The sequence below is a fragment of the Juglans regia genome, chromosome 7, assembly GCF_001411555.2.
Source record: "Juglans regia cultivar Chandler chromosome 7, Walnut 2.0, whole genome shotgun sequence".
Lineage (NCBI taxonomy): Eukaryota > Viridiplantae > Streptophyta > Magnoliopsida > Fagales > Juglandaceae > Juglans > Juglans regia.
The window spans coordinates 4,703,373-4,731,242 of NC_049907.1; the positions used below are offsets into that span (position 1 = coordinate 4,703,373).

At 34.8% G+C, this 27,870-nt stretch overlaps 2 protein-coding genes across 2 annotated transcripts; one reads left to right on the plus strand and one right to left on the minus strand.

Annotated features, from left to right (window-relative positions):
• Positions 1-1,961: 1,961 nt before the first annotated feature.
• LOC109021800 (protein FAR-RED IMPAIRED RESPONSE 1-like) lies at positions 1,962-4,616 on the minus strand. Its single transcript, XM_035691376.1, has 4 exons — positions 3,751-4,616; positions 3,228-3,651; positions 2,570-2,644; positions 1,962-2,024 (listed from the first exon to the last, which is right to left on the minus strand). Exons 1-4 carry the CDS (start codon positions 4,614-4,616, stop codon positions 1,962-1,964), a joined length of 1,428 nt encoding a protein of 475 aa, XP_035547269.1.
• A 19,738-nt stretch (positions 4,617-24,354) lies between these two features.
• LOC108981724 lies at positions 24,355-24,999 on the plus strand. Its single transcript, XM_018952972.1, has one exon. The coding sequence runs from the start codon at positions 24,355-24,357 to the stop codon at positions 24,997-24,999; it is 645 nt and encodes a 214-aa protein (XP_018808517.1).
• Positions 25,000-27,870: the final 2,871 nt, after the last annotated feature.

A 27,870-nucleotide genomic window follows, 5' to 3' on the forward strand; every position in this document is an offset into this window, starting at 1 on the left:
TTCTGGATATTGCCATGGATGTACGAGCATAATTTTTCTGTCTCCTTCATCTGTTCTTAGATTGAGACTTTTATCTTAACTAATCATTTCTTTATTTGTACATGTGTTACAATGTTACTAGGATTGTTTTTCTGGATGATAAGTAATAGATGTTATGTCATATCTTTATTATGGTTTTAAATTATACATTAACTTTTCAAACTTAGATTGAGGAGTATCAAGGAATAATTTAATTCCGTCATCTGTTCTTAGTTGTGTTTTATCTTGACTATATAATTTCTTTTGCAAGACGTGTTACAATGTTACTAGGATGGGTTTGTGTGCTGTTTTCATAAGCATTGTGTGATTGATATTCATGGAATATCATGTCTCAGATTTTGAACATGCCATCCTTTGTTTGTCTCGTCTCACATATAGGAGCAAATGATACAAAATTAAATCTAGGTTTTGGAGGTTAAGGAATCTAGGTTATGATGGGAAGCGGAAGACTTTAATTATTTGTAAGGTCCAACATGTAGAATATCTTATTAAATGTTTGGAGAGTAAGATTTGATTTGTTTAGTTTAAATGTGTGGAGACTTTAAAATAATTAGATAGTTGATAGTCTTTTAAAGAAGATGCTGAAAGTTTAGTTTTGTTCTTGATTGTCCATTTTCCTTTTGTTTCTTATTCGCCTTAAGTTTAAGAATATCTCATGATCCACAACGGACTCTTCTTCATCTTCTGGTAAACGAAGTCTAGGTCAACTATTATGCTTCTGTGAAATTGAAGCCCAACTAAGATACTTATCTACTACAAGAAATCCAGGATGACCCTTCTTAGGGTGTCCTAACTACAACACAAAGGTAACTACATTCATGTTTAATAAAAAATTCTCACTATTATGTGCATCTAACATGTTTCTAAAATATGTTTAAAATAATTAGGGATTACCATATTGTAAGTATTTCAAGTGGGTAGAGGAGGATCAATACATCAAGTCCGATCTAAGAGAAACTCACAATGAACTGTTAAGAGCCAAGAAAGAGTTGGAGAAGATACTTGACGATATCGAAAAGAGCAAGATTGATATCCGTAGGAAAGCGGAGGACATCGAGATGAGAGAGATGGCGCTATCCAATAGAAATGAAGAGGTTGTGAAGAAGGAGTTGGCGCTTATTGTACGCGAAGCTGAAATCAGACGCTCACGCACACTACTCCGGGTGTATTGGGCTGCCGCATTTGTTGTAGCATGTTACTTGTCTTGTAAATAAGTGATACCATTACAAATAGTTGTTTATATGTTGGTTGGTGATGTTAAAACTTAGTCTGATTGTATAGTCTAATTGCATTTTTTTTATGTTAATGACTTGTGGAGTATTTTAGTCTGATTGTATATAGTGTATATTTAATTTGTTTTTATTTATTTTTTGGATAATTGGACAAAGTTGAAAGCTGCACACAAAAGGAATGAGCCAACCAAATAACACTCCAATCACAAAATTATTGCCCCGCAAACCGAGTGGTCCAATTGCAGCGTATAGTCACAATAATATGTCCAATTCCATATGTGACTAATACCCAAACTGAGTGGCCTCTTCAGAGTCATGCGCCCAAAATGAAATTCATAGGTTTTTCACTGTATCCATATTGAGTGGCCTCTTTGGCTTAGATAGGTACTAAAATAGCATACCAATAGGTACTAAAATCCATCAATCCAGTAAATAATTCAACCATGCGCATTCTTGGAAGAAAAACTATCATAACAAATCAAAATAATGTTATGATTTGTTCCAACTACACAAAAAACCATTGCCAAAAATCTTGTATCTTTCGTCAAGATTTCCAAAAAAATTACATTTACAACTAACAAAAAAACAACCAACATAAGATCTTACATGCCATATCACCACTAAGTAGAACATGATAAACTTACAAAAATCACTAATGTTTCTACCAATAAACAAAAAATGACTAATCCATCATATCGTTGCAGCTCTTGAAAATCCTTCACCAATGTTTCTACCAAAAAACCCCAATGTTTCCTGCATGTGAAGTAAGATAAAAATATTAATATAATTGATATAGAAGCCAATTCCCAATGTAAAACATTCCCAATGTAAACTTTTACATTCAAATTTAATGTACAAAGGAATTAATCATTTCTTATTCAAAGCAATAACATGCTCAAATTACAATATCAAATCCTGACTTGGGACAGTAAAAGATGCTCCAATAAAAATGATTTCTTAAGCACCTTTATATGTTAGCCTAGAGAGTCAAGTTATTAAACTTATTTCATTCATGCTATGAAATTCTATTGTGAGTAGTACTACAACTACCGCCACTAAAACTGCCACCAGTAGAATTCTTTGCATACGATAACAAAACAATCTATATCCTTAGCTCGTAGTACCTGGAATTAGTTCCTTGGGCTCGCCAACTATGGTTGAACCAATTGTGAATCATCCAATCCAAGTTGTTCAGGTTGTGATCCATCCAACCCATATAGCTTTTGTAAGGATTAATTTGCATATATTAGAATAATGTCAATATTACTATAGACATATGAAAAGTTAATAAATATTACACTTTCTTGAGTCCCACCCACTGTTTCTCCAATCTGGGTTCCATCACTGACAACAGCTGATTTGTCTTGAACAAGCTGGTGATAAAAAAAAAAAATATGAAAATCAAATAAAAACATAAATATAACATTTCAAGTATAAATTTAACAAAAGTAATATAATTGCACATAACCAACATTGGAAATATCTAACACTGATGGGCCAAATAAATTCCTGCACGTGTCTGGCACTGGTGTATCTCCTCCATCTCTCTAATAAACAAGTAGCATTGGCAAGAACGTAAGTTTTTGCATTAATAAAATAGCCCATTTACAAATATATTTTTAAAGCTAAAATAATGTTAACCTGTTTACGTTTCCGGTTTACTGGTGCTTTCTTTGTCTTTCCTTTAAGTTTTCGCATATCTTTCTCCATCCTGGATGCTCTCCGAAGAGACGGGGGTCTGCTCTTCCCTCTGACAACTAATGGACTGAGTACTTGTTTTGAACTACCCACAGTGATTGTGTCATTTTGAGTACAGCCAACATTAGAACCAGTGAGGGTAATTGATGGAGGTTCTTAATTCTCACTATATAATTCAATCATTGCATGTAACTTATGTGTGGCATCCTCAGTATGTTTTTTTGAACCCACTGCATAAGTAATCATTTGATAACAGACTTTTAATAGACTAGAATATCTGCAAGCATCTGGCCGCTGATCCCCTGCATCATAGCTGCTATCGATTAACGTGTATCTCCTTCTGATATCCTTCCTCCATCGGTCTAAAATGTACTTCTCGGGCAGAGATTTTCTCCCGTTACACTTAAATACAGCGAGAATGTGCCGACACAGTATACCCCTCATCTGAAATAAACCACATGAACACTTAACATCTGCATCTTCCTCATTGAAGTCCACAGAAAATGTAACCAACTTACTGAACTCTTCCACACGAACTTCATCCTCTACCAGATAGGTCTTTACTGCACCATCCCTCTTAAGTAATGCTGGATCCAAATCGATAATGCCGGTAAGTTGCATCTGAACTTTCCTAAATTTAGCATTTGTGTACAACTCTTGAAATCTCTTTTCGATAGGAGATCTAGATATGTAAGGGATGGTAACGCTAAATGAGTGGAAGTCCGCGTTATTTTCACTCTCAATTTTTTTTTTCAACGCACTATCAAACTGATCGACAAACTCTTTCAATTTTGTCTTAGCATGAACGTAACCATCGAAAAAAGCATTCATGCTCTCACTGCGCTGCGTTGTACTCATCCCAACCCAAAAACAGTCCTTCAAGAATGCCGGCACCCAATACTCACGCTCAGTGTATAAACTTTTCAGCCAGACATTATCATGCAAGTGGTAAGTATCGATTAACTCATCCCAAGATTTCTCAAACTCGTCAATGGTATGCGTGTCATACACACATTTCATCAATGCATTCTTCATCCCACTTTTGTACGAAGCATAGAAGGACAACTTCTCGGGCACTTTTTTCAGTATATGCCACAAACAAAGTCGATGTCGGCTTTCAGGAAAACCAATAGCTATTGCATTTTTCATTGCTCTGTCTTGATCGGTGATAATAGCTTTTGGAGCGATACCATCCATACACTTCAACCACGTCTGGAATAACCAGACAAAAGTCTCTGTATCCTCACTGGAAATCAACCCTGCTCCCAACAGAATTGATTGCCCATGGTGGTTTACACCAACAAATGGTGCAAAGGGCATCCCATACCTATTCGTCAGGTATGTAGTGTCGAATGTCACCACATCACTGAAGTATTGGTAGGCTACCCTACTACGAGGGTTTGCCCAGAAGACATTCTTTAACCTCCCCTCATCATCCAAATCCATCAGTGCAAAGAAACCAGGATTTTTGTACTGCATCCTACAAAAATACTCTTGAAGCGCTCCTGCACCACCTTTACCAAGCCTTAGATGTCTTGCCTTGTCGATATAATTACAACAATCCTTTTCTAAAAATGGGAGGTTCTCGAATCCACCAGCGCCAACGACGAGAGATCCGAAACTCTTATTCATTCGAATACCAGCCATATCGTTTATATTTAGGACTCTTTTTACAGAGTCACTCACTTCTCTATTACATCGAAAGAAGCGAGCCTTATTTGGACTAAGGTCATGGTTATGGGTATTATTCACTGTTGTCAACCGGAACTTTCCATCAACTTTTAAGGCATTAATCGTTGTCTTACATTCTGTCTTTCCTGTTGGACGTGGTCTAGCGACATTCAATGTCCTATTCCGAGCCTTCCCACCACGGGCACAACCAAGAGTAACATATCGGACAGTTCCATCATCTCCTTTATCAGTCCTTCTTATTATTACCCAAACCCGCTTTTCTTACCATACTGCTTATAATAGACCATTAATTCTTCAAAAGTATTAAACTCCATTCCCGAACTTGGCTGTTGAATCGGATCACCACCAACTTCATCCGACAAATGTGGTGTCCCGGCAATCCCATCCTCAGTTTCTTCTGAATTTAGTCTATCTTCTTTGCTTTCAGATGTACATGGAATATCAGTTTCTCTACATTTAGATGGTTCCTCTATATCAACTCTTTCACTCGTGGCGGAATATGTAGTCATGAGAGGAGTCGGGTCACTAACATTCTGCCATGTGAAATTGACAAATCAATGACATTAAACTAAAAAAAAGGGCCAACTTATACAAACAAAAAAACAATAAGCCAATTTAATCACCACTTGAATGTTTCTTGGATATTGCCCGCTATCAGGATATGGCGGAAAAGGCATTGCCGCAGGAAGTGGTCCGTAGTAATCGGGACTGGTGTAATCTACAAAGTACCGGTTACTTGATGGTATATCCTAACATAATTACACAAGTTATTTATGTATTTTGAAAATAAATATCAACACAGAAATAAAGCAACATTGTAAAAAATATAACATACAGTGGTTGGGGGATTTGAGCTAGATGGTATTTGAGGAGATGAGTATTCTTCCCCTTTTCCCATGCCGAGAAGAGATGAACTGCATAATTCCACAATCAATTACTTCATAAAAAAAATACTTAGCCACAAAACTTCAAAGTTTTATCTTCTCATTATCATTATGACTTGCATATATGCAGAACAGAACAAATAGTATTCAAATTTCCGCATGCTAAGCTGGACCATCTAGACAGGTGAGCTTGCCATTATTATTGTTAATATTACACCTTGGTAGTGATAAAGCCAAAGCTAGCATGTTGTTAATATTATTGCTTGGTTGCTTTTAACTGCTTTTTTTTTCAATCAACTCTCTATATAGCTGCTATAAATTTATAACTTTATAACATTGCTAAATTTGTTCCTACAGTTGGGTCCTCAGTATCGGCTTTATCAGGATTATATACCACAGCGATGAAAGCTGCAGGAGCAAGCAGGAGAGTTTTTCAGCTCCTGGATCGTGTATCAGCCATGCCCAAACCAGGAGATCAGTGCCCTGTTGGGTCAGTTAAATTACAACACCTCTTGTGTTCATCCTCTAATTGAGATTTAAGTTTTATTCTTCTCAATAATTTTGTGGCATTGATTGCAGAAATCCAGATGGAGATGTGGAATTAGATGATGTCTGGTTTGCTTACCCTTCTCACCCAAGTCATATGATACTCAAGGTAATATTTTTCTTTGATCGGATTACATTGTGAACTTAGAATATGAATTGCGTCCCTTGAAATTCTACAGCATTAAAGCTAAGGACCAATAATCATTAACCAGACAAAAGGAAGAAGTTAATGGCTGTGCGTCCATAAGCGTGGCATAACAACAAACACATCTACTACAAAAAAAATAATGAATATGAAAACCCATATCCAGGAATGTGACAAAAAAATTTATAACAAAAAAAACATTACATTCAATCTCCGTAGGTGTTCTATTTATTTATGATAAAGAAGAAAGAAGAAGATCGGCTGCTGTTCAGACTAGCATTTCTTGAGACAGAGCAAGCCCATATCCACTGTGCATCATTGGGTGTCGTTTCTTCAGACACCCAAGAGGAATACCAGTACTAGTTGACGGTGATGGAGCCGGTGATGCCAAAGATGAAGAAAAAAAAAACCATAAACCAGAGGTCCAACACGACGAAGAAGACGAACCTACTTTTCTTTTTCTCAGAGCAGAAGATGGTTTCTGGGTCCGACGGCACTCACTTGAACGCAATGAAGATCGACGAACGGATTTTCCCTTTCAGCGCAAAATGGTTTCGGAACAATCTGAAGAACGATGAACCCACAGCATTTGGCTCGCAAAAATGGTTTCTGAAATCAAAATGGCGCTCTGAAACGAGGCCTTTCCGCCCTTTTTTTTTTTAAATATAATAATCGCTGACGTGGCTAATGCCACGTCAGCGATTCCGCAACGGGTACCCGAAGACGGGTACCTGTAGCAGAACTGATATCTAATATTAAAGAGTTTGCTACACAACCTCCACCACACTCTACACTTCACATTTTTTTAAATTTTTTAATATTTTAAAAAAGATTACTTTATTTTTTTTTAAATTATTTCAAATTTTCTATTCATTATTCATATAATAAATATTTGATAAAAGAAAAAAAAATTAAAAAAAATATAGAGTGTAGAGTGTGAGGAGGTTGTGAAGATTTATTCAATATTAAATGGGAATAGATCATATGGATATTAGAAGATAGAGACATATATAATTTCTTGCGATCAGAAGATAATGTTGCTGACTTCTTGTCCACTGCTTGACAAATCATACGTTAATTAGGACTTATAAATAATTGCATTCCTTGTACTGTCCAAGCATATATTGACTTCTTGTGCATGCTCGCTACATTAATTCAGATATTTGAAACCTTCTCCTTCATGCTTCACAAGGACTTCATACATATTATATGTGGGGCCGTGCGTTAGCCCCGAGATATACCGGACATAATAATTTTAATAAAATAAAATAAAAATGTCTGTAATTTATTTTTCTAGAAAAAGAAAATATAATATTAAAGAAAAATAAAAATCTAGATTAAAAAAAATCTAAACTTCAACAAAGTATAAGTATTGTTCTGTATCTATATTATATTATCTATTTACTATCTCTATATAATAATAAAATATTATTAATTTAATAATTTTTTTAATTTTTATTTTATCACATTTTATAGTTCTATTAATTAAAATATTAATAATAATTATATTCTAATTAATATTATATATTGAGTGTTTTAAGTATTTTATTAGTTAAATTTACTTAAAGTTGAATTTTACAATGAGAATGCTCTAAAGTGTTTCTATTCTAAAGAGTAAAGTCATTTTATTTATTTTTTATTTTAAAAAAATTGAAACAAAAAGAAAGGAAAATGAATATACTGTAAGAATATAAAGGACATAAAAAAGAGATGTCAATTCATGTGCATCGCGGGCTATTAAGAGCTTTTTGGTAAAACATGATCATTCATTAAATTCTATAAGAAAGCTACACGTTAAATGATCAAGGGTTTTAAGGACCTTTTAGTAAAACAAGATTCTTCATTAAATTTTACAAAGGAGCTATACGTCAAATGATCAATAGTTTTAAGAGCCTTTTGATAAAATAAAACTTAATGGACTTAACGGAAAAATAAGAAAAATTAACGAAAAAAAAATAAAAATTATTATTCACAGTTAGATTGCCACTTATTATAATAGAATAGATATATGTTGCCCGTTGGTGGATAGCATTAATTGTTAACAAAGTATTTGAAAAGGTTGAATAATTAGTGACATTGAAACGTTCCAACTCACATAGATCATATGTAAGGAAGGATATATTTTGGATATAATATTAATACCATTAATAATACCGAGCTTAGAATATTCAACTTTAAAATAAAAGAAAAAGAAATTGTCCAATCCTCTCTCTCTCTATCAGTCAGACATGATGGTTAGCCGGGTACATACCATTTGACTCTATTTTAATTTTAAGTTTTGCTACACAACTTCTATCATAATTTATATTTTTATTTTTTTAATTTTTTAATATTTTTTTTGAGTTTATTTTTTTAAAATTATTTCAAAATTTCTATTCATATTTATATAATAAATATTTGATAAAAGAAAAAAATAATAAAAATTAAAAAAAAATATTGAGTATAGAGTGTTAGGAGATTGAAAAGATTTATTGTTTAATCACGCTTATTTTCAAATTTTTAACATTAACCCATGAAATTAATCTCGCTTATTATATGATATTTTCTTAAAAGGCAATATTATCTCTATGAATACTTTGAAATTCACTTTATATTTATAGCTATTTTTTAAGAAACGTTTAAATTATGAAAAAGTAAAATTTATAAATTGATATGACTTGTTGTCATTATATATTATATTATAAGATTTTAGTGTAAAGTAAATTTAATATATCTCATCTAACAATATTAGTTTATAAGTTTTACATGCCTAATATATTTTTATAAATCTTTAACACTTCTCTTGTATCTTACCATAGAGATGGGATAAAAACTTAAAAAAGAATAAATTTCAGTCAGTCTCGTTTGATTATACAGTTCAAATTAGATAGAATGAGAAGTTTGTTAAAAATTAAATAAAATATTATTATAATATAAATTTTATTTTAAAATTTTAAAATTTTAAATTATTTATTATATATAAAATAAAATGAAATGAGATAGTTTAATTTTGTATAACGTACCAATGCAACAAAAAGTAATAGGCACTGAAAAGTCACATAGCTAAACAAGTGGAAGCAACAAAAATAGAGGAATTGATTGGTGTGGGTATTGTGTGGTCAAACTTTTTATTATATTCGAATTAAGAATAATGGCGTTCAATAGAGCCTGCCGCGGCCTCTCATTGAGATGTCAGCAATTTTCTCCTCGTCACCGTCCACTCAAATCACGCTTAGACTGTGTAGTGGGATCCATCGAAACACAAGATCTCTGCGATCGACGGTGGAAAAATGGGCACAGCCATCACAGTGCTGTCACGGAGTTCCTTCACTTGTGAGATGCTGGTGTGGCTTCTTTCGTTTTACCTCTCTCTCTGAATGTGATTGTCTCTCTTGTCTCTGTCTCTAGCCGTGGACGAGGAAAAGTAGCCATGGTGAATTTCACGGCAAATTCAGCCCGTTGACGGGTCGTACTCTCTATTTCGTCCATTTTAGTGGTCAAAATGGAACGATCAAAGTGCAAAGTGCAAAATTCATGATAGCTTGAGTTGCATGTACTTTCTCAGTAGTTAATATTCGACAGAAGCATTGTATCTTGTATTTGCAAATCCGATGTGTTATGTGTCAAGTGTCAAGTGTGAAGTCTTTTTTTTTTTTTTTCCCACTTTTCCCGGACGTTATTATATTACTCGAATTATGCGTGGGGAATATTCATAGATGCAGTCCTCATGCGATGCATTATGTCGGAAGATTTTATTTTATTTTTATTTTTTTTAAGAAACACTTAGATGATCCTTTTCAGTGTTATAGAACATGCAGATCTAAGTCTACCCTCATTTTAATGGAGTCTGATATTGCTTGTTGATGAAAAAGTTTGTTGGCTAGGATTAGATGACTATGATCTATTTGAATTATTGGATGAATGTAATTTACTTTTATCTTTATCTATAAATATTTAAATTCAAGGATAAGTAGATTAATAGATAAATGTTTGTCTTTATCTTTATCTATGAATAATTGAATTCCAAGATAAATGGTTAAATAGATAAAGGTTCAAAAGACTTTTTGATTAAGATTGAAGGTTCGAAAAGATAGGAAATATCAAGTGATCTGGATAGAAGATTCAAAAAAAAGATATTGAGCATAAAGAATTTCGAACTATCTAAAAGTTATCTAAAATAATTATCTGATGAAGTTTCAGCACTTAATTTTGTTTTGTTTTGTAGTCTCCATGCACAGCGCAATTGCACCTGCCACCACCGTGAGCCCACCAGCTAGCACTGCCACGAGGATGCTGCATCACTTATTTTTCTCTTTATTTTCATTTTTTTATTTGTTATTTTGTTTGTTAAAAAAAAAAAAAAAAATGTTGTCAGCATCAGGATTTCCTAGCATGATGAAGTGATACCGACACGCGATAGCTCATCTTTATTTTTTTCAGTTATGATTACAAACAAAGAAGAGGTGCAAGAGGGATTGCGTACAAATGGGTGTTGGCCGACAATCGAGTTGGGATCTGGGGGAAGGGAGACGAAGGGGAGATGAAAATGGATCTGGGAAGTTGTTGGTCGTCTTCTTCTTCTTCTTCTTCTTCTTCTCCTTCTCATTTCTGTCTTTTTTTTTTTTAATAAAAATATTTCTGACAACAGCAGGTCACACCAACTTGTACAAAGATTCGTTTACCAAGTCTATACCTAGATCTTATAATTATATTGGGTACTGCTAGGTGCCGACCAGTAGTGACCTTGGGCATCCCTTTAGGCTAAATCTCACTTTTTTATTTTTATTTTTTTATATTTTTTTAAATATCTTTAAATATTTTTAAAAAATAATAAAAAATATCAATACACTAATAATAACTTCTTTAACAATTAAATAAATAAATAAATACATGAGCGATCTAAATGAGAGAACAAAATGAGGAGAAATACTATCATTTTCCATTTATATTATGTGTGTCGATGATATATTGTTGGTGAAATATACAATAATATAATAAAAATTACAATACAATAAAAATTAAAACGAAGCCAGTTTAGACTGAGGCACGGAAATATCGCACTCTTTAAAGAGATTCAAGCCCTCTGCTGTGTACAAAGTCTCAAATTAACCAGTGTAGCATAAATCTTCTTGACTTGACTCCTCCAGAATACAACAGTCCAACTGATCGTCGTATAGCCCGAACCAAGTCTGCACAAGTAGTTGAGCCCAAAACTCCACTCAAAGAACACATTTTTTTTTATTTGAAAAAACTCTCAAAATTATCTAGTTACAACCCTCTTTTTTAATCTCTCTAGAGATTTTTCTCTATAAAACAACACCTCACTCAAATGGAAAAACAGTACAAGATTAATCCCCACTTCTCTCAATAAGCTCAACCATTTAAATAAAAAAAAATAAACGATTTTCTACATCCGGCAACTGGGCAACCAATGAAAAGAAACTCTCAAACGTAAGAAAACCGTTGGCCATCAATGATACTTAATAGCAGCCAATTAACAAATAGTCGACCGCACTAACTTATTACACCATTAACAAAGAGCCGGTCAAAGAGAGTATTAAGCAATAAACACAAGAGCCCAGAACCGGTAAGAAATAAAGTGACAAAACTAAATGAAAAAAAAAAACGTTTCAAACCCGACAATGGTCAAACATAATTTTTTCTTTAAAAACCGTAGCTAACTCTGTAACGTATATTAACCCTTGAACCAATAAAACTATTAACGGATTAGGAATAAAACCACGTTAATGACCCTTCTCAAAAAAGACGTTAAAAACAAACTCTATTTATTATAAAACAATACCAACATATATTTTATGTGTTTTGGTGTATTTTGTGAGTTCCATTTGATGTAATGATCAGCTTTCATATTTACATTAAATTTTGTTTTTAAAATTAGGAGAGTTGGAAATGCACATGAATAATAGTTATATATCTTAAATAATAATGATAATAATATGTGCAACTAAATTAATATACATTGAATCATTATGGAATAAATTGCATCTTTAAGATCAACAGACACAAATCCGGCCGACGCAAAAGATCAAGTAAAATTGTAGATAGCAATTAACGGAGACCGATCCCAAATATGTACATGCATATTTTGTATAATATTATTTGTGTCAAATACATGTAAAAATATAATAGTACCACAGAATGAATTGTGTAAAAGTTGTGTACTTTTGAGTAAACTTGGACAAGCTTCAATGGTCAGACGAGTTATCCTACAACAGTAAGCAACGAATCTATGCCAGTGTGTGAATATGAGTTAGTTACAGAATACATAAACACGTAGTTCTCAAGAAAAATGACAATGATATTATCAGAATAATTTCATTACAATAATAATATATACAAAATACCTTAGGTAGAAGCATATTGAACATTAGAAGCAAAAAAAACAGAGGTCATGTTTACCCCTAGGGCAGGGTTGTACATGTCTATGGTTATCTAAACAGAACATAAATTACTATTTTGTTACCAACGTAATGCAATTAAAATAGAGGTCATGTTTACCTCGTGGCAGGGTTGTGCAATTTGTGGATCGTCAAATAGAATATAAATCACTATGTCACTAAAGTGATTACATTAAAAATGGGGGCCACTACTATAACTCGTAGCTAGGCCAGAGGCCACTTAGGGGTGATACCCGCATGTGCGCGCGTGCGGGGGGGGGGGGGGGGGGGGGGGGGGGGGGGGGGGGGGGGGGGGGGCGGGGGGGGGAGGCCCCATCCAGCTGCCGAGGGTTGAGGACAGACATCCCATCCCCCCCGCCCACTTCAATCCCATTCGACCTAAAAATTATTTTAAAGTCCAAAAATATCTTTTTTGACCCAAACCCAAATTATTATATAATTTAAATATTAAATTAAAATTAAAATATATAACAATAATTTAAAAACTGAGAACATAAAAACTAGTTATCAATTTTTAAATTTGTTAGACCTATTCACAAATATGTTAGACTTATTTACAATATTGCATTGGATTGACCTCCTAGGCCAACTTTTATATAGGAGGTCAAGGTAATATAAGAGTCTTACTCGAGCAATGTACATCTTGTGAACAAGTTTTACACTCTTGTGAACAAGTTTAACAAATTGTAATATATATATTTATATATATACAATTTGTAAAATATAAATATAAACATATATTTATATATATAAATATTAAATATATAAGTTGGGGCGGAGCGGAGCCCCGCTGGGGTCAGCCCGCTCCCTACCCCCATGGCAGAGCGTAGAGGCCATTAACTTAACCCATGGCAGGGGTGTAACCAAAGCAATATAGAATCTTATGCCTTAAGATTTTTCAGAAGCAATATCATATCATAACAAAGTACTAAGTAGATAAATATCATATAATTGGATCAAATATTTCAGACTTCATATTCAAATTTTATATAGTAGAGAAACAAACTACAAAAATTGCTTATATCTACAGCAGTCAGGATAAAATGTCATATTTCAAAGTTCAAAATAGAGACTAGAGTAAAAAATAACCGAGACTATTTTCAGAACAAAAATATTCAAGTTTTCACAAAATCAATCTCATCAATTTTAGGCAAAGTTTAGCATGGGAACATCACTTACTTGACTTTTGCAGTGTAATATCTAAGCCTTGAACCGCATTGTAGCAGTATCAATACCTAATTCAATTGGATATCGCTAACATATTAATAAATTGTGCCAATACGAAACCAACTAACAAAATTCTGTAACTCAAAACTATAGGTCATAGTGAACCCATAAACAACCCATAAATAACATAGTCCATCGTGGTGCCTCGGGTTTATAATGGTCCAAATACAATGTCCACGCCCTACTGCACTAATAGAATAGCTCAACCTCCTTAGATTTGCTTAAATTTCAACGCACATAACCATTTACAAACATATTTCCGACACATCAAAACACCAACCCACAATTTTACATCCATCCCCTCCTCCATCCATGACATTACAAACAGAGTCCCTCCAATATTAACCAACATGAAATCACTAAATCTACAAATTCCAATATGTAAATAAAGATTAACCCAAACTTTGAGTTGGCACCAATCATCAAAGTCACTAAAATTAAACTATCTCAGAGCGGTAATCCGTTAGATGCGAGAGCAAGGCGAGATGCTGCCTAGAGATGGTTCGTGGTGGTCTAAGCCACTTGGCGTGATGAGGCGATGTAGCTAGCTCCAGTGGCCTCCATGGTCAAATGGGTTATCCTACAACAGAGAGAGAACAAAATGAGAGAGAGATTGAGAGAAAATAGAGAAACTGTGAGATGATTTATGGGGTGAGAGAAAGTAAATAGAGAAAGCGAAGAGAGAGAGGGAGCAAGAATCAAAGAGAGATCGATGAGAGAGAGAGAGAGAGAGAGAGAGAGACGGTGGCTGAACGGGACGACTTGGGGAGGGGAGACCTATTCACAGAGGGAGAGAAAAGTGAGATAAAGCGAGAGACGGATGGAGTGAGAGACACCAAAATCTAATTGGTGAGGAGCAGTGGCGGCGTGGGGAGGGTTGTTGTTGCCCCGTGACAACACAACAAGAATGGAGGACAAGCTAGACAGCAAAAATTGTAGGAGCGAGATGCAAATGGGGGAGTGGTGTTCGATACAGAGGACCTAGGCGGCGTAAAGGCCTTGCGAAGGTGGCCACTGCGATGGGGCGGTGCAAAGAGAGAGAATGAGAGCACAAGAGAAATATGGGTGGAGGACTTACAGGCGTGACATGGTGTTGCAATTGACAATGGGAAAACCAGAGATGGCATGGGAAAAAGGAAAAGCAGATGGGGTGAAGTACTTACCGACGTTGGCTTAGTATGGAGGGCAGCGGCTTGGTGTAACACACCTGATGATTAGTGTTTAGGTGAATATAAAATATAAGAAAGTACAAGAAAATAGATCAAATTTGAGGTTGACCTTACCTCTGATAGAAGAACGGAAGAAGAGAGAAACTGGAAAATATGTTCTATTAAGCTTTTGAAGGATCAACCCATAGGAAGGATGACTCTTACATGAGCCCGAGCTACTAGAACTAACAGTTTAAAAAGAAAATAAAACTATGGATCAAGTCCACTTACTATACTATAGTCTAAATATGATATCGAATTAGAATAAAAGAAATTGCTAATGAAATTATCTGGCATATGGCCCATGACCCATGTACTTTGTTCTTGGACTGTGAAACATGGCAACATAGAAAGGGAGGGAGAGTCGTGACCAAGAAGGGAGCGTTTGATTGGGAGGGCGGTGTGGAGGTAGATTATGGGTAGCAAAAAATGAAAATAAAACAAATAATTTTAAGTAATTGGACCTGGGTTGATGGGCTGGGTCATTACATGTCAACGTAGAATTTGACAATTTGTAGACATTTCTTTTTTAGAAATGAGAATTTGTAGAAATTAATGCTATGTTATTACCGAACCTAGAACTAGTCACTTGTCTGAATCCGAGCAGCGATTAGTCAAATTCTGATTGGGGTTGTATGTATAAAAGGAAACTTCAAGGTAGGATTTTGATTGACCATTTTCTTTTCTAAGGAAATATATATTCAAATTTTTTCTCCCCAACTCATGAATAAATTCCTATTCTTGATATTATATTATGAGTTACTCAGTTTGGTGGCATTCTATCGATTATATGATTCTTCTTCTTTATCTTTCAATTTCGAGAAAAAAATAATTTTCATATTTTTAAATTTTTATATAAAATATAATAAATAATTTAATTTTTTTAATTATCAAATAAATAATTATATTTTATTCAACTTTTAACTTTTAATTTTGGTAGTGAGAATATTTGAGAAGTGTTAAAAATATTTGTAAATAATAAAAAAAAATAGAATATTAAATAATTATAAAAATTTATAAATAATAGTATAAAGTAATTTAAAAATAATAATAAAATATTCTAAAAACATTTGAGGGTTTATGAAAAGTACTTTTGGAAAAAAAATCTCACAGCTCCCGATAGGATCCCGGTAAATATTTTTTATTAATTAATTAATAAAATATTTGTTAATAATATTATAAAAACTGTATAAAATATTTTAAAAATGAATAAAAAAATAAAAAGTAAAAAATAAAAAATAAACTTTTTTATCTTATCGGGACCGTCGTGTACACCCTCGGTGGTGCAGCACTGCTTGCTCTGATTAGATTCTTCGTCAAAAAAAAAAAAAAAAACGCGTTTTATTAGAAGATTAAAAAACTTTTTGAACGCGTTTGATTGGATTCCACTGCGTAAAAGGACAAAAAAAGAAAAAAGAACTTTTAAAACACGTTTTTTTTTTGCAGTTCTTTGGATTTTGTTGTGCATGCACCTGTCAAAGCCTATGATAAAGCATATAATTTGTTGATGGTTTCTGTTCAAACATAGTTGTTGAATGTCGCGGTCAGTTGTTGCCAGTTGGTGCCTTCCTGCAGCTAGCTCTTCCAGCTTACAGCGTATCTAAAATAAACTACGTATCGTGTTCTTCCCTTGAAAGGATTTGGACCAATCAAGGAATATGAAAACTTTAAGTTGCTTAGAGAAATAGTAAAGGATTGGAAGATTGAATTAGTAATCTGGCCGTTTTGGGACGTAAAGAATCAATATGTTAGAAATCTATAGGATTGTCGATTACGTACAAAGAGTACTGAAGGCAACAAATTACAATATTATTGGTCCCCGAATGGTCATTAATCCAGTGGTTTGTGAAAAGCAGTAACTGTGTTATGTACGTAAACGTAACAAATTATAAATCTTACCAAGAACAATGGACTATCGATCGACAGAATATTTCGAGGAATCATTGACCTCCCAGGTGGTAGGGAAATTCTTGAAATTAATCTGCTTCTCCCATTTAAGAAATAAGAAATGATTTCTACAGCCCTCGGATGTTTGAATCTTGTGCACTCTTTTTGAAATAAATAAATAAATATGAAACTTATATGAAAAATTATTTTTTTAGCAGTAGTCCTCATTCTTTTTCAAATGAAATACACGAGACTTGCACCTCTTAGGACTACTGTATCTAACATTACTCAAAATGAGATACAATTAGTACTTGACTGATAAATTAATAATAATTTCATGCTCAATCTTATCAATAATGATATCAAGCAAGCTAGCTTAAATAAACGTCTAACAACCAAGATCAGTCTGATGGCTTGACGGCAGATGACCATGTTCTCCAAATGAAAAATTTGGGCTCAAAACCCCCTCACTCCTTTGTATATATAAAAAAAAGTCTGTCATAAACAAACCAAACAAGGGAATTGAGTAGAGAAAATTCTGCATATTACATCATGAAAAATTGATTTACAGATTATAATCCTACAACCACACCTCTTTTAATTTCTTTTCTTTTTTCCATATTAAGTATGTGGTGTAATGAAGATGAGTAGAACAACTCAAATAGTTTAACATAAATAAAATTAAAAAAATTAAAATATATATGGTGTTTGGTATGAGATGATGAGTAGCATAACCACCAGCCTATCATTATATTCTATTTCAATGAGATTACATGCATTGCTCATCCCATTTTTGATTTTTTTAAAAAAAAATGATCCAAATATTTGATAAAAAAGTACCGCATTTATAAAATTTTGATAAAAGCAAGAGGGTAGTGTATAGTATTTTTTTTTACAGCAACTTGGTTTTTGAGTGATCTCTTGAATAAATGTAATTTCCACGATGTCCAAATACGATATTATATAGGTCTTACGACTATTTGCTTTTTAGATTTCTTGAATAATTATAACTACGGATCGAGGAGTCCAAAGATGTTCTTACCATATTGATAATATTGCATATACATAAAAAAAAAAAAAAAAATTAGAGTACTGTCCTGTTTTTGAAGAAAATAGAAAAATAATAAAACAATATCCATGCATATGATCATTTGCCTTTATTTTTTGATTAAAAAAAATGAATATAGTCTGATATTTTTTATTTTTTGATGGAAAGAAAATTGATAATATAACATTTTCCTACATTATAATTCATATCTGAAATAAAGAATTTTGGAGTACTCTGTCCAAAACACTGACAGGCAATGTAATTGCCTTTTAAATTAAAACGGTACCTGATGATGACTATATATCAAATTAATTGTAATATTGACAAAAAGGCCTAAAAGATAAGAAACCTCACCTTATCCATGCATGCTTGTAATTGACATGTTAAAAGCAAATACGCGTACGTGTTTCTTTTAATTATTTTCTTTAACGCGTTGCCTTCCAATTGCTTGTTTTTAATTCCCAAAGGCATGCAATTTCTAGGTAGCTAGCTATAAGCTTAAATTCCGACTATTAGATAGAGCAAGGGGCTGCTGTCTTTCATCCAAACTTATAGATTTATACTTGATGATCTGTATGTAAAAATGACGAAACTGACGAGAGACTTAAATCCCGGGTTGAAAATTTATCTCAATAAATTAAAGGGAGTTATTATTACAATAAATATTAATGTCTAATCAAATTCATCAATTTGAACTAAATTATATATGGACTGAACAAATTTTTCAATGATTATAATATATTCTTTCGAGAAAAACACTTGCCGAGAAAATTCATCTAGTATGAGAAATGGTCAATTGATAAAAACAAAAAATAAAGATACACTTCTTTCACAATTATTATTCAAACTGATCATATCATTCTTTTGAGTTAATAATGGTATCTAAACATTTCAATATTACACGATAATATCATTAGGGTGGCGTTTAGGTGGAAGTGTTCATTTGAGTTTAGATTTAGATTTGGATTATAATTTGTATCTAAAAGTAACTATAATCACAAATCTAAAATCTTGGAAAGCGTAAAAGCCTATTTGAGTTTGATACAAATCTAAATTTTAATATGAGTAATGTTATATGCAATTTTAGAGTATACAAGCCACACACTTTTTTTTAGAAAAAAGTAGGCTCAACTATATTTAAAAAAGTTTACTTTTTTAATGCGGGTTTGATCCATTTATCCACTTTTTTTTTTTTAAAAGAGAATGCGCAGAACTTACACAACCTTATACTGCAAATATAATTTTTCTTTTAATATATGATCTTCCAAATAAGACATTTGGATTTCAAATCTCCAAATCCAAAAATCCTCCTACCGACCGGGTTCATTCATCCAAACAAACCTGCACAGGCGAGGTGTATGATATTTGTGTAAAAATTCATGTTCATGACTGGTTAAATGCATTATAAGCTCAGTGGCCTGACGTTCCACGCGGTTTGCAGTCGAAACTGGTTCAATGGTATATATGATGCAATGCACGATTGAGAGCTAGCTCTATATAGCTCCATTGGCCTCAAGGAAAAGTAGTGGCCTCATCAACCCCTGTCCACAATCCTTTAGTTTTCTCTTGCATTTACTACCACTCGATATCATCATTCCTAGCATTTTAACCAAATCTATGACTCCGATCGAGCATGGAATAATATTCATCATATACAGGTTAGCTTCGATATTATATTAATATCCATTTTTTCAAAGTTATAAATACAAAAAGTAGATGAATAGAAATCAAGCCCACTTGTTGAAAATTTTACATGCATTTAACTTTCCCAGATCCAACTTGCGCTTGAAGGGACACATTAATATATTAATGCATGTGTCTTCTGCGCTCTTTCTGGGCGTAGGGTCCATTAATTGCACACATGATGCCCTTTTTGGTGTCCGACTCACTCAATATAGCCGGCTCTGTATGATGTGGCGTCGACTAAGCTCTATGGCTTTGAATTTTTATAACCTATACTTATTTATAACCTATACAAAACAAAGACTTGAAAGTCTCTGTTAATTCTTTCACCTTAATTAGATGTAATATCCCTCTTTAGCCCTATTAATTTGTGTCTCACTTGACATGATTTTAAAAAATTTAGATAAAAACTCAGAGGTAGGAGATCTAGGGCTCGTTTGTTTTCAGAGATGAAATGAGATGAGATGAGATGAATTGATATTAAAGTTATAAAGTTGAATAAAATATTATTAGAATATATTTTTTAATTTTATTGTTGTTTTGGGATTTGAAAAAGTTGAATTGTTTATTTTATTTTGTGTGGGGATTTGAAAAAGTTGTAATGATGAGGTGAGATGAAATGAGATGAGATGAGATGTTTTTGAAAAATAACTTTACGTGAATATCCCACCTTCCTCTCATGTGCAAGATGGCTTTGACAACGTGGGAGGAACATTTGAAAAGGTCACACATGAAACCAGCTTGAGTATGGAGCCAGGGCCTGACTTTCCAAAAGAAGCACATGAGTATGGGGGCGGATATTGGCCTCCAGAAAATCCCGTAATTATGGAAACCCTTAAGTGTAATGAGTTGCCATCGTCTGGAAGTCAAGTCACCCATAGCTCACATAGTTCTGACAAGAAGATGATGAGAGACAGGTTAAACAGATCTGGAGATCACGTGATTTCAGGGAGGGTAGTCTTGGGCAGCACAGTAAGAAGATGGAAGAGGAAGGCACGAGAAAGAGCCAGCTAGGAGGATGGAACTGGTGCTAATTCACTGGCTGAGATCTCTAATAAACCAGGCAGAGTGATCTACCAGAGGCTGTAAAAGAAGGAAAACACATGTTAATGCAGTTTCAAAAAAATTTAAGGAACATGTTGTTCCAAAGGAAAATTCTCTTGTACAGGCAGAGGCTAGTTTCCAGCCTTGCCCAACATAATGAGTATCTTGGTGTGGAACTGCCGAGGGCTTGGGAACCCTCGGACAGTTAATGTCCTTAGAAACATATCTAAGGAGAAGTGCCCCTCATTAGTTTTCCTAATGGAAACTAAGAATAGAAATAGAAGGATGGAGGAGATCAGGAGGTCTCTGAAGATGGATGGTTGTTTTGCTGTAGAGGGAATGGGACTTAGTGGTGGGATAGCTCTCTTATGGAAAGAAAGATGGAAGGTCCAAGTTATTAACTTCACGAGATGGCATATTAGTGCACTAGTCCAGGAGGAGGAAAGTGGTCCAAGTTGGCAATTCACAGGCTTTTATGGCCACCCAGAGACTAGAAAGAGGAGCAGCAGCTGGCAGCTTTTGAAGATGTTAAAACAAGCCAGCACCATGGCCTGGCTGGTGGCTGGAGACTTTAATGAGATCCTTCACCAAAAGGAGAAAGTGGGTGGGGCAAGCAGACCTTACAAACAAATTGAGGATTTCAGGCAAGCTATAGAGTTCTGTGGTCTTAATGATATCCACTCACTGGGGTTGTATTTTACATGGTCTAATAACAGATTTGGAAGGGAGTTCACAAAAGAGAAACTGGATAGGGCCCTCGGGAACAAGGAGTGGTCTGACCTTTTCACTCATGGATCGAGTACTGCCCTGGCTGCAATTAAATCTGACCATTCACCCCTTGTCATTGATACATACAGTGTAAGACAGGAGATAAGGAGGAAAAGAAAGTGTTTTCGATATGAGATGGCTTGGGAACTAAAGGAAGAATGCCAAAAGGTAATAAGTGACGCTTGGAAGAAAGGCTATGGAATAGGCTGTGAGGCCAGCTTAATGAGAAACAAATTGAAAGCTTGCCAACAGGAGCTACTGGCCTGGAAGCATAAATCAAAACAGATGGAGGGAAGGGACATCATACAGGGTCTACAAAGAATTGGTCACCTCCAGGATACTAGCACAGGTGATCATGTTGCCACCTTGAGAAGAACACAGGAGCAAGTGGTGTCCTCAATGACAAAAATGGACTTAAAATGGCGCCAAAGGGCCAAGCAGCATTGGCTCAAGCTTGGTGACAAGAACACTCACTACTTCCATATGCAAGCAAGTCAAAGAAGGACAACCAATACCATTAAAAGTATTGAGGCATCTCATGGAAGAGCTGTAACTGAGCAGGCAGACATTGGAGGGGTATTCATAGGTTATTTCTCTTCACTTTTTACAACCACAAATCCCTCTAATTTTGATTCATGTTTGCATGCCCTGGAAACCAAACTGTATATGGAGATGAAGGAGTGGTTAATGACCCCTTTCACTAGAGAAAATATTATTGAAGCCATTTCCAAGATGAACCCTTTAGGCTCCCCTGGCCCGGATGGCTTCCCTGCTCAGTTTTATCAAAAACATTGGGAGGTGGTGGGTGAGCAAGTCTGCAATTATGCCCTCAAAGTCCTGAACCAAGGTGGCTCACTAAAAGAGGTTAATGATACTTATATCTCTCTCATACCCAAGATTAAAAACCCTAAAAGAGTGACTGATTTCAGACCAATTAGCCTGTGTAATGTTGTCTATAAAATTGTCTCAAAGACTATTGCTAACAGGCTAAAGATCATTCTGCCTAAGCTTATATCTCTCAACCAAAGTGCATTTGTACCCGGGAGACTTATTTTAGACAACACTATGGTAGCATATGAGATCCTACACTCCATGACATCAAGAATGAAGGGCAAAAGAGGGTTTATGGCCCTTAAACTAGACATGAGCAAGGCTTATGATAGGGTGGAATGGAATTTTGTGGAAGCCATTATGTCCAAGATGGGTTTCCCTATTCATTGGATTGACTTAGTTCAGACCTGCCTCAAGTCAGTTTCTTACTCAATTCTTGTGAATGGGGAGGCTCAAAAACCATTTTTACCTTTTAGAGGACTTAGGCAAGGGGATCCTTTGTCCCCTTACCTCTTCATTTTGTGTGCAGAAACCCTCACTGCACTTCTAAACAAAGCTGAATCTAGTGGAGTTCTGACTCCAGTCCCCATTGGAAGAGGCCCCATTTCTGTTAATCACCTTTTCTTTGCTGATGACAGCTTGCTTTTCTGCCAAGCTAAAGCTGAGGAACTTAGGTCCGTGCTCCATATATTGGATATTTATGAGAAGGCCTCGGGACAGGTTCTAAATAAAGACAAGTCATCTATATTTTTCAGCAACAATACTGGCCTGGGAACTCAACAGCAAATCTTGGAGCTAGCAGGGGTGAAGTCTTCTGGCACCTTTGAAAAATACTTGGGGCTTCCTGCATTGATGGGCAAAGCAAAGGTAGCTTCTTTTCACTCTCTAACTGATAGAACATGGAGTAGAGTTACAAACTGGAAAAACAAGTTCCTCTCGGCAGCTGGGAAAGAAGTGCTAAAAGCTGTCCTACAAGCCATCCCTACCTATGCCATGGGGATGTTTATGCTACCAGCCTCTATAACAAACAAGTTAAATCAACTACTCAGGAAGTTCTGGTGGGGATTCAATGAAGACTCTTCCAAAATCCAATGGGTCAATTGGAAACAAGTAAGCTGCAGCAAAGAATTGGGAGGACTGGGCTTTCGAGACTTGAGGGGTTTTAACTTAGCCTTGTTAGCTAAGCAAGGTTGGAGGATTTTACAAGATCCAAATTCTCTGGTGGGAAGGATTCTCAAGCAGAAGTATTTTAAATCAGGGGGGTTGCTGGAAGCTCAGCTAGGGACAGGTCCATCATTTGCCTGGAGAGGTATCCATATATGCTGGTCTAAGGCTGTTGAAAGAAGGGCTCGTATGGAGGGTATGGAATGGCAAACAAGTGAAGATCTGGACTGATAAATGGATACCCTTTACCCCCCATATAGAATTCAATCTACCCGAGAAGTGGACTGCTGGTGTGAGTATGTTTATGACCTTATAGACCCCCATCTGCAGCAGTGGAACAAACCTATTCTCCATGAGATGTTCTCCCAGAAGGAAGTGGCTGACATCACAGCCATCCCAATTAGTTTGGGGGGAAGAGAGGATAAGCTTGTATGGCAGTTTACACCAAATGGAATTTATACAGTTAAAAGTGGATATCACCTTAATATTGAATTGGAAGGTGAACTAGAAGGGGAGACCTCAGGCAAAGCTAAGGAAAAACAAGCTTGGAAATACATATGGAAGCTAAGAGTACCTCCTGCTACCAAGATGTTCCTATGGAGAGCTTGCAAAGAAGCCATTCCTACACTAGCTAATTTGAAGAGAAGGAAAGTGGTTGAAAACAGTTTATGTCCAGTTTGTAAGCAGGAGCAAGAAACCTCAGGTCATGTTTTATGGGGATGTATTGCTGCCAAAGATGTATGGGGCCAGGGAATGAGGAAAGTGCAAAAGTTATCTCTTCAAAGTGATCTGATTTTTGAAATTTGGTCAAGACTTGAAGAAATACTTAGCCTGAGGAACTAGAGGAGGTGGCAGCAACTATGAAGGGACTATGGTCCAGAAGGAACAACACCTACCATGGTAAGGAGTTCCAACATCCAACGGCTCTTCATCAACAGGCCAAGACAGATCTTGCAGTCTACCAGGAAGCTATTACAGAGGATAGAGCAGTTAAGTTTAATGCTCGTGCAGGGGTGCCAAAATGGAAAAAACCTGAGGTGGGTTCCTTAAAGGTGAACTGGGATGCGGCTGTCAACTTAGAGGAAGGGAGAATTGGAATTAGAGTGCTCATTAGAGATCATGATGGACTGGTCATGGGAAGCTTACGGGCAAGCAGAAACCTGAAAGGGACCCCTTTTGATGCGGAAGCTTATGGCCTACTTCTAGCAGCTGTTTTCTGCAAAGAAATTGGACTAACACAGGTCTGTCTAGAGGGGGACTCTAAGCAAGTGGTGGATTTATTGCAAAACTGCGCCAGGAACTGGAGTTTGGAAGGCTGTCTTGTGGAAGATGCACGGGAGATACTCAACTCGTATGCAGTATGGTCTGTGACTCATGCATATCGAGAGGCCAATATGGCATCACATCTCCTAGCCAACAATGCACTGGAAGCCACAGAGGATACCTATGATCTTGAAACTTGTCCTTCATGTATCTTTCCTATAGTCTCTAAGGAAATGTTGTAATTGTTATCTCCTGGTTTTAGCTTGAGTTGATGTAAATCATTCTTATGATTAATGAGATCAGTCCTATTATCAAAAAAAAAAAAAAAAGAAGCTTAAATTCCGACTATTAGATAGAGCAAGGGGCTGCTGTCTTTCATCCAAACTTATAGATTTATACTTGATGATCTGTATGTAAAAATGACGAAACTGACGAGAGACTTAAATCCCGGGTTGAAAATTTATCTCAATAAATTAAAGGGAGTTATTATTACAATAAATATTAATGTCTAATCAAATTCATCAATTTGAACTAAATTATATATGGACTGAACAAATTTTTCAATGATTATAATATATTCTTTCGAGAAAAACACTTGCCGAGAAAATTCATCTAGTATGAGAAATGGTCAATTGATAAAAACAAAAAATAAAGATACACTTCTTTCACAATTATTATTCAAACTGATCATATCATTATTTTGAGTTAATAATGGTATCTAAACATTTCAATATTACACGATAATATCATTAGGGTGGCGTTTAGGTGGAAGAGTTCATTTGAGTTTAGATTTAGATTTGGATTATAATTATTTGGATCTAAAATTAACTATAATCACAAATCTAAAATCTTGGAAAGTGTAAAAGCTTATTTGGGTTTGATACAAATCTAAATTTTAATATGTGTAATGTTATATACAATTTTAGAGCATACAAGCCCCACACACTATTTTTTTTAAAAAAATGGGATCAATTATATTTAAAAAAGTAATTTTTTTAATGCAGATTTGATAAGATATATCCACTTTTTAAAAAAAAAAAAAAAAAAAGAATATGCGGAACTTATATATGCAACCTTATATTGTAAATATAATTTTTCTTTTAATATATGATCATCCAAATAAGACATTTGGATTTCAAATCTCCAAATCCAAAAATCCTCATGCCGTCCGGGTTCATTCATCCAAACAATCCTGCATAGGCGAAGGTGTATAATAATTGTGTAAAAATTAATGTGTATGTATCATTGCTAACTAATAATAGTGCAATTTACTAAGTCAGCTGCGACCAGTTCATGAGTGGTTAAATGCATTATAAGCTGCTCAGTGGCCTGACGTTTCACGTTTGCAGTCAAAACTGGTTCAATGGTATATATGATGCAGTGCACGATTGAGAGCTAGCTCTATATAGCTCCATTGGCCTCAAGGAAAAGTAGTGGCCTCATCAACCCCTGGCCACTATCCTTTAGTTTTCTCTTGCTTTTATTACCACTCGATGTACAGGCTAGCTTCGATATTATATTAATATGCATTGAATGCTGGTCTGGCCTGGCCTTTTCTTCAAAGTTATAAATACAAAAAGTACATGAATAGAAATCAAGCCCACTTGTTGAAAATTTTAACTTTCCCAGATCCAACTTGCGGTTGCAGGGACGCATTCTCACCCGGCCCCTTAACATAAATATTATATGAATGCATGTGTCTTCTGCGCTCTTTCTGGGCGTAGGGTCCATTAATTGCACACATGATGCCCTTTTTGGTATCCGACTCACTCAATATAGCCGGCTCTGCATGATGTGGCATCGACTAAGCTCTATGGCTTTGAATTTTTATAACCTATATATATGTATTTTGACCGAGGGAAGATCAAAAGTTACAAGTCAGCATAATGGTAGTCAAAGAGAGCCAAAGGGGCCGGCTTGTGAAACTTGTTTTGGCAAAAAAAAAAGAGAGAAGAAAAAGGAAGAAGAAGAGTAGGTAAGTGTATTTAATTAATATATTTTGTTTTCGATATTTCGTCTTTTAGTAGTTAAGTCTTCGTTAACGCGTTTGATGAGATATTAGAGGTTAGACTATTAATGTGAAAAAAGGAAAAAATAACAAAACAAAGACTTGAAAGTCTCTGTTAATTCTTTCATCTTAATTAGATATATCCCTCTTTAGCTCTATTAATTTGTCTCACTTAACATGATTTTAAAAAGAATAGTGTTACATACAATCGTGAAATGTGTAAATACCGTGCAGTCGCTTTGAAAAAAAATAGAGTCAACTATTAAAACATTAATTTCTTTTTATGTGAGTCCCATATTTATTCACTTTTTTCAAAATGACTGTACGGTACTTGCACACTCACAACTGCAAGTATCATTTCTCTTTTAAAAAATTTAGATAAAAACTACCCAAAGTAATCACTTTACGTGAATATCCCACCTTCCTCTCATGTCACCCCCCAACTTGGAGATGATTCAGGTCCATGCTAGAGAGCCCCACTGATCCGGTTTTCTCAGACATCATTTTCAAGAACGATTGGCCACCATCTTGCACCAGCTAATTCGATCAATGATCTTATCTTACATTTAACACCATACCAGAAAAAAAGTACTACGTAAATTACCTATTAACTGAAATTATACGTAAATGTTTTCTTAATAATGCAATAAATATACACATGATGTCACACTAATTACGATGATCATGAAATTACTCTCATGTACATGATCAATCTTCTGAATATAGCTAGCTAAGCTAGCCCTTCACTGTGACTCGGTTTTTAACTTAATATGTAATATTAAAGAGTTTTGCTATACAACTTCCACCATACTCCACACTTCACATTTTTTAAAATTTTTAAAATTTTTAATATTCTTCAATTTTTTTTTTTAAATTATTTCAAATTTTCTATTCATTATTCATATAATAAATATTTGATAAAAGAAAAAAATAATAAAAATTAAAAAAAAATTGGAATGTGGAGTGTAAGGAGGTTGTGAAGATTTATTCAATATTAAATGGGAATAGATCATATGGATATTAGAAGATACAGACATGTATAATTTCTTGCGATCAGAAGACAATGTTGCTGACTTCTTGTCCTCTGCTTGACAAATTCATACGC

What these genes read in the sequence shown, in the direction of transcription:
- LOC108981724 (XM_018952972.1), top strand. Translation starts at nt 24,355, where the DNA reads ATGAAGGGACTATGGTCCAGAAGGAACAACACCTACCATGGTAAGGAG.
- LOC109021800 (XM_035691376.1), bottom strand. Translation starts at nt 4,616, where the DNA reads ATGGCTGGTATTCGAATGAATAAGAGTTTCGGATCTCTCGTCGTTGGC. An exon ending in GCTAAGACAAAATTGAAAGA is followed by an intron (nt 3,652 to 3,750) that starts GTTTGTCGATCA and finishes TTACATATCTAG; the next exon opens with ATCTCCTATCGAAAAGAGAT. An exon ending in TGGGTGGGACTCAAGAAAGT is followed by an intron (nt 2,025 to 2,569) that starts GTAATATTTATT and finishes CTTCACATGCAG; the next exon opens with GAAACATTGGGGTTTTTTGG.